Source organism: Octodon degus, unplaced genomic scaffold, assembly GCF_000260255.1.
Source record: "Octodon degus isolate 3935 unplaced genomic scaffold, OctDeg1.0 scaffold00037, whole genome shotgun sequence".
Classification (NCBI taxonomy): Eukaryota; Metazoa; Chordata; class Mammalia; order Rodentia; family Octodontidae; genus Octodon; species Octodon degus.
The window spans coordinates 9,407,501-9,415,136 of NW_004524613.1; the positions used below are offsets into that span (position 1 = coordinate 9,407,501).

Genomic DNA, 7,636 nt, shown 5'->3' on the forward strand with positions numbered 1-7,636 from the left:
TGCAGCACTAGGAGCCCCCCACCCCGCGCGCCGCGCTTCCTTTCGCGCGCTTCCTCTAGCCTTTTTCCCAAGGGTACCGTTCTCCTGCCCCCACCTCACTTCAGAATTCTTTCGGGCCACCTTTCTTTTCCCCTTGCCCCCTCCTTACGCCCCCGGCCTCAGGGTGTTTCCCCTCTCCAACCTCCACCCCCGCCCCGCCTGACTGCTAGAGGCGGGCGCGCATTGGGCTGCGCTCGGGTGGGGGTGCCGCGCCAGCCTCGCGTAGCGGCTCTGACGCCGCCGTCGCCCTCCGCAGCCCAGCCCGCGCCCCGCGCAGCTCCGCAGTGCTCTAGCCTCTGCCGCCGCCGCTCCGCCGGGCCCGCTGCTAGCCCACCGGGTCCGGCCCTGAGCGAGCCCCGAGCCTCGAGCGGCACTCTAGCGGGTCATGAGCCAGCGCGTCCCGCGGCGCAGTGGGGACAGCAAGCGGAGATAGCGGCCTCACGGCCCCGGGCCTCGCTGTCTTGACGCGCGTCAGCCGCGTCCTCGGCCCCTTCTGTCCTTTCCTCTGGTCCTGCCGCCGCCATGGCCACCCTGCTCCGCAGCAAGCTGTCCAATGTGGCCACATCCGTGTCCAACAAGTCCCAGGCCAAGGTGAGCGGCATGTTTGCCAGGATGGGTTTTCAGGCGGCCACGGACGAGGAGGCGGTGGGCTTCGCGCACTGCGACGACCTCGACTTTGAGCACCGTCAGGGCCTGCAGATGGACATCCTGAAAGCCGAGGGCGAGCCCGGCGGAGAGGAGGGCGCAGAACCGCCCGTCGAAGGGGACATCCATTACCAGCGCGGAGGCGCTCCCCTGCCGCCCTCAGGCTCTAAAGACCAGGGCATGGGGGCCGGGGGCGAGTTCGGGGGCCACGACAAACCCAAGATCACCGCGTGGGAAGCGGGCTGGAACGTGACCAACGCCATTCAGGTGAGCGCGGGGATTCCCAGCTTCTCCATCCCTTAGCTCCAGCCCCGCTGAGGGCCGGGCTATTCCCCTACGCAGCTATCTCCCCCTCTGATCTATCTCTTCAGGCCATCCTCCCGGATCTACGCCCTCAGGCGGTGTTTCGCGCCCAAAGTCGCGCCCTCTCTCAGCACCCCAGCTGCAGGGCAGGGAGACCCTAGTCCTAGATAGACCCTGCAGAAATAGAGAGAAAGGCACACGGGGTGGGGGGTAGTAAGGGAGAACAGGAGGGAAGAAGGAGAAAGAAAATCAGGATTGGAGATGAATAACATCTTGAATTCCGGAATGGAGTCATAGCTGCATTTTAGGCAAAAGAGAGGGTAAATAGCTAAACTAGGAGTCTCCTCCTCTGACACGCGCATAAAGCACAGGCCCACAACCCCTCCCCACGTAAAAACACGCGCACGACACGCTTCTATTTATAGACCACAGAATTATCCCCAAGTACACCCGTATGCAACCCTACACTCAGCAGCAAGTACCTTTGTACAACAAATGCACACACTCATTTGAACACAACACGTGCACACTCGTGCAGACAATACACCCTCTGCTGTCCCAGATGCAACCCTGTTAGAGACATACTGGCATTTATGCACACGAACGCACACGGGGTGCCCACATCAGCCCATATGGTCTGCGAGGCTCTGGGCTAAGTAGTGCGCACAAATTTGCCCTTCTCTCCCGAAATCCCGGCTGCGCCGCAAAATGCCTCCTCATGACCCTGGTGAAGCCGGGACCTGGGGCTTAGGACAGCTCTTGGCTTTAGGCCCTCCAAGTCTACTCCCCGCCCCCCTCACTCCATCCACCCCCCCTTGCGGAGGGGGTGTGTGGGTCGGACCTCGCCATAAAGGCTCTGGAGTCCTCAAAACGATCCTGGGAGCCAGCAGGGGCTGGCAGGTCGCAACTTCAGGGATGGAGGAGTCTTGGGCATTAGGTGCCCCTCTGGCTTTTCAACCTGGCTCCGCGGTATTCCCGCAGTGCTCAGTCGTTGAAGCGCAGTAAATTCCCGGGTGGCAAAGGCCGCAGCAGTTACTCCGGGCGCCAGGCTCAGCGGACTCCTACTCGGGTGTCCCGGTCTCCTACTAGGCCGCCCGACCTGAGGCTCCTCCCGCTCCAGGTCCCGGTGAGAGGGCATTAATAAGCATTAATTGGTTGGGGACCCCGCACCCGCACGCGCCAAATGGATCCCCCCCCCCGTATCTTTTAAGGCCCTATTCTAGAGGCCGGGAGAGAGGCCAGAGAAGTAGGCTGGGGGCGCACAAGCCTCCAGGACCCCGGATTTCGTTATCTTTTCTCCCCCCATGTGATTCTACGCCACACTTCTACCGCCTGGCCCGCAGCCCCACAGCTTTGGATCTAGACCTTAGCTTGATTTTGCTTTCCCGCGGTGCTCGGGCTTTCTGGGTAGGTAGGCTCCCCCTCGTACTAGCCTCTCAGTCCCGCTTAGTTCCCTTCCTTAGGGCTTGCCCTGGCCCCCAACACAGCTCCAGCCTGGTCCTAAGAGTGTATTTCCGACCCTACTTTCTCGAAACCCTTACACTCCAATCCGCAAAGCACCTGCACTTCCAAAGCAAGGTCACACTGCCTCCGATCCTGGCTTCACCACACTTTCAGCCCCACTTCCTTTCTACACCATTTCCTTTTCCTCCCACTGCAGCCCTTAACGGCTCCTTTGCAGCCCTTAGACACCCATGCCTCCGTCGTTAGTGTGTGCCCCACTCCAGCCCACCTTAAATCCCATGCCCGCTTAGGCCCAGCTGCGTTTTTAAGCGCCCTTTTTCCATCAAACTCCTTCTAGACCTTTCCCATGTCCACTTCTGGTTCCATCCTCAGGACTCACCCCTAAGTACCTCCGCATTGCCCCTGCTCTCATCCCCTCCCTATCTTCCAGCCATCAGCCCAGCTTCCCTTCTCAGCTTCAATCTTTTTTTTTTTTCCTCTTTCAATTTCAACCTTAAACACCTCCTTTTTTTCTTTGGACTCCACATTCCATCAGACTCTCGGTTAGGCCCGCTTTCACCCGCATTCCAGCCTACCTTTTATCTTCCTTCCTGGGTGGGTGGCTTAGTCTTACCCTTCCCTTAGCACCCTTATCGCCCCCTTGTGGTAGTTTTAAGCCACAGCCCCAGGGTCTTCCCGGCTGCCTCGAATGAGCGCCCCCATTGGTTGCCTCTCCGCTCCGCAGGGCATGTTCGTACTGGGCCTACCCTACGCCATCCTACACGGCGGGTACCTGGGGTTGTTCCTCATCATCTTCGCCGCCGTGGTGTGCTGCTACACCGGCAAGATCCTCATCGCGTGCCTGTACGAGGAAAATGAGGACGGCGAGGTGGTGCGCGTGCGGGACTCTTACGTGGCAATCGCCAACGCGTGCTGCGCGCCGCGCTTCCCCACGCTGGGAGGCCGCGTGGTCAATGTGGCGCAGATCATCGAGCTGGTGATGACATGCATCTTGTACGTGGTGGTGAGCGGCAACCTCATGTACAACAGCTTCCCCGGGCTGCCTGTGTCACAGAAGTCCTGGTCTATTATCGCCACGGCTGTGCTGCTTCCCTGCGCCTTCCTAAAGAACCTCAAGGCCGTGTCGAAGTTTAGCCTGCTGTGCACGCTGGCCCACTTCGTCATCAATATATTGGTCATCGCTTACTGTCTGTCGCGGGCGCGCGACTGGGCCTGGGAGAAGGTCAAGTTCTATATCGACGTCAAGAAGTTCCCCATCTCCATCGGCATCATTGTGTTCAGCTACACGTCGCAGATCTTCCTGCCCTCGCTGGAGGGTAACATGCAGCAGCCCAGCGAGTTCCACTGCATGATGAACTGGACGCACATCGCCGCCTGCGTGCTCAAGGGCCTCTTCGCGCTCGTCGCCTACCTCACCTGGGCGGACGAGACCAAGGAAGTCATCACGGATAACCTGCCCGGCTCCATCCGCGCCGTAGTCAACATCTTTCTGGTGGCCAAGGCGCTCTTGTCCTACCCTCTGCCCTTCTTCGCTGCTGTGGAGGTGCTGGAGAAGTCGCTCTTCCAGGAAGGCAGCCGCGCCTTCTTCCCCGCCTGCTACGGAGGTGACGGGCGCCTCAAGTCCTGGGGGCTGACGCTGCGCTGCGCGCTGGTCGTCTTCACGCTGCTCATGGCCATCTACGTGCCCCACTTCGCGCTGCTCATGGGCCTCACCGGCAGCCTCACGGGCGCGGGCCTTTGCTTCCTGCTGCCGAGCCTCTTCCACCTGCGCCTGCTCTGGCGCAAGCTGCTGTGGCACCAAGTCTTCTTCGACGTTGCCATCTTCGTCATCGGCGGCATCTGCAGTGTGTCCGGCTTCGTGCATTCCCTGGAGGGCCTCATCGAGGCCTACCGAACCAACGCGGAGGACTAGGGCGGGAGAGTGAGCAGTCGGCTCCCCTGCGCGCCCCGCCAGCTCCCCTCCCCCACCAGCCCCGCGCGCTGTGCCGCAGCGCTTGGGAAGCCAAGCTTTCAACATCTCCGGTTCCTAGGTTCTGATTATTCGGGGACTGGGGTGGGTGGGAGGGGATAGGGACCCACGATCCATCGCGTCTGCGTTTATGTTGTCCTTTCTTTTCCACAACACCCTGGTTTTGAGGGGAGGCGGGGAGCATTTGCGGGCGGGGGTTTCTGCCCTTCCAGGAGGGCCCCGACACTTGGGTTCCAGTCACCCAGGGGATGGGAAGGGAGGGAGAAGGGGCGCAGCTCGCAGGCGCGGAAACTTGACCTTGGGGGGACATTTCACAGCCATTCAGTGCTCAGAATCTCCAGCGTCCAGCCATTCCCAGCAAGAGCGCTTCCCATTCCCGAGGCATTGCTACCTTGCAGCCTGAAAGGCTGACCGGGAAATCCATTGTGCGCGGGCGATTTCCTTCGGCGTAGCCGGGAGAAGCCGCGGCGGTGCCGGTTTGCCTGCCGGTTTTCAGGAATCCAAATTCATCTTGTGCAATTTATCAGGTTGTGGAATTGTCCTACTGTGCGTGTGGTGTGCTCGTGGTGAATCAGATGAAATGTATATCAGAAAAAATCTATCTCTAATTTAGAGTGCGGTACATAACTATATCCGCAAATAAAGAAGAAACAAAGGCGTTCGTGTTCTGGAGTCAGTTGTGCGAGTTCGCAGCAGCAGCGGGGACTCTCAGCAGCCGCGACCCGCGAAGTGGGCGGCTGGGGAACCGGTGTGTGTGTGCGCGCGCGCGCGTGCCTGTGGTGAAACAAGAAGGGAGAGAGTGGAGCTGCTGCAGCTCTGCTTAAAGAAGAGCAGGAGAGTCCCGGGGAGCTCTGAGGTTGGGTTTGCACCCAGGGGAGGCTCTCTAGGTATTGCCAAAAGGAAGGAGTAAACGGTGGCTGCCCATCAGCCACCACAACAGTTGGCTAGGAATTTCTCCCCTGGTGTCGACCTGAGAATTTGGTAGAAACTTTCAACCTCTAGACTTTAAAAGAGAGAGGATAAGTATGTTTGTTTGGACAACAGCTCTATAAATGGGCTGGGGAGATAGCTCAGCAGAATAAGCGCTTGCCTGACAAGCACAAAGGCCTGAGTTCAATCCCCAGTTCCGCCAAAAAACAAAACAAAAAAACTATACAAATTTTTTCAAATATTTTTATAGACAATCCACTAAGGCTTCGGCTAGTTTAGGGGCCAGAAAAAAAAAAAAAAAAAACAAATTCACATTCTGCTATTTCCTCTTGGGGCTTACATTCCTGTTGAAGGGAGCTGGACAATAAACCAGAGGAGCAGAAATCCACCACATACCTGCAGGCTGTGTATTTATTTCCCCAGGCCTGGGGCCGGGTGCTAACCCAGCCTTGCAGGCATCTGGGAGCGAGAGTGTCTCTCGGCAAACAAACCACGACAGAGATCCCAGCCACTTGACCTTGTGCAGCTTGTCTGAGAAAGTGTTTGCTGAAATCACCCACGGGATCCAGTACTTTTTCCGAGCTCACGTGTGTGTGTGTGTGTGTGTGTGTGTGTGTGTGTGTGTGTGTGGTGTGTGCCCACATGAGTGTGGGTGGAGATCCCACTCCAGAGTCAGCACCTTACTGTGTGCAGGAGTGCCTGCCAGGGACTCTTGGAGGGCCACCATCAGACTTTTCTGATGGGAGCTAATGCAGGACAGCTGGGCTGTTCTGGATTCCTCTCTCATTTAGAGAAGGTGCAGGGAGGCAAAAACCTTTTTAAAAATTCTTCTCCAATGGATTGCTGTAGGGGAAAGAACCTAGAGAGTGCCTGGATAAGGTATGTGCTGTATGGGGTGGGGGGACGGCTGTATCTTTGTCTATGTGATCCTTGGCATGTGTGTGCATGTGCCTGTGACAGGAGTGACTTCACTCTGATTCTGGAGTTGCAGGATGGGAGTGGGAGAGGCAGGGGGATAGGATCTGGTGTCTCCTGCAGCTGTGACTCTCATGGTTTAAGCCAGCCATGTCCACTGCCATCATCTGTCTAATTCCCCTTTGTTGCTATTTCTGTGTATTTAGATTCCAGGACAAATCAAAGGGTTCTCAGTTTTGCATCCTGCATATGTCCCAGAGCTGGGGAGGACGATTGTTTGCCTCTTGCCCCATGCCCCTGAGCTTCTCAGAGGTATACTCTGAGTCTGAGATCACTCTGTGGCCTCCAGAAAAAGCCCAGGCTACTATAGCAGAAGGAGAGATGGAAGCATCACATGATACCAGATTCATCTGACCTTTCCATCTTTGGAAGGACAAATGAGGCTCCAGGCAGACTCTGGACAGTCTCTTGAGTTTGCTCGGCTCTGCTGTACTAGGTCTTAGCTCCCCATCCGCTAGCAGGAGTAACCCTCCCCACCATCCCATGCCCCAAGGTAACCCTGCACCCTGGTCAATAGGACACTGATCCCCAGACTCAGGCTTCTGGGAGAAATGGGGCCAGAGTGGTTAGGACCCATCTCTGGACTCAACCTCCACCTCGACCAGTTGCTGAGTAGAAGAGGAAGAGAAGTCCTAGCTAATTTTGACCACAGTGAGCTCAGTGACAGTTTCTGAGTCTGCAGGAGCAGAGAAGCCAGCCTGGTGAGGCTTGAGCTAAATAGAGGAAAGGGGGAATCTGTGTCAGCCCCTTGGGTTCCCATCAGTTCTTGCAGTGCATCCTGGCTCAACTTGCTACACTCATCAACTGCTGCAGAGGTGTTGGTGCCCTGGGCTGGCACCACAGAACCCCAACCCAGAACGACCAGGACCCTTCCTTGTGTGCGAGGAACCAGGAAATCTCAGCCACAGGATCCACGGATGGCTCCACCTCGCCCCCCAGTGGAGAGAGTGCAAGCTGCTGGCCTTCACTGATTCGCACCTATGTTATTTTGGTAAACTTTCTGCAGCACAGACCAGAGTCCTAAATAGTTTTTGCCTCCTCCATACCCTATATAGTTAATTATTACTTATTTCTAGTGCTACTATTTCTAGTGCATCATTTCAAAAGTGGGCCTTTGCTCATTGTTTCTGAAAACATAGAAGGCTGGTAGATTACAGAAGATGTCTCATTACATGACCTACCTTTGTCGAGGGACTGGTCAGTTCCCCATGTAGGGACTTGGATGGAGGAAGCAACCATTCGGAATGTGAATAGGATCCACTACAGAGACAGAAGCCAGAGAGGGTCTTTGATCAAGAAGGGAGAGACCCC

The 7,636-nt window shown here is 56.9% G+C and overlaps 1 protein-coding gene across 1 annotated transcript; it reads left to right on the forward strand.

The window, feature by feature from the left end:
• The first annotated feature begins 299 nt into the window (after positions 1 to 299).
• Slc32a1 (solute carrier family 32 member 1) lies at positions 300 to 5,078 on the forward strand. The gene is made up of 2 exons (XM_004630902.1): positions 300 to 951; positions 3,176 to 5,078. The coding sequence occupies exons 1-2, from the start codon at positions 562 to 564 to the stop codon at positions 4,361 to 4,363; spliced, it is 1,578 nt and encodes a 525-aa protein (XP_004630959.1). The 5' UTR covers positions 300 to 561; the 3' UTR covers positions 4,364 to 5,078.
• The last annotated feature ends 2,558 nt before the right edge of the window (positions 5,079 to 7,636 follow it).

Excerpts from the sequence above, each read along its gene's own strand:
- Slc32a1 (XM_004630902.1), top strand. The coding sequence starts at position 562 with ATGGCCACCCTGCTCCGCAGCAAGCTGTCCAATGTGGCCACATCCGTG. Across the intron at positions 952-3,175 it reads ACGTGACCAACGCCATTCAG|GGCATGTTCGTACTGGGCCT; the intron begins GTGAGCGCGGGG and ends TCCGCTCCGCAG.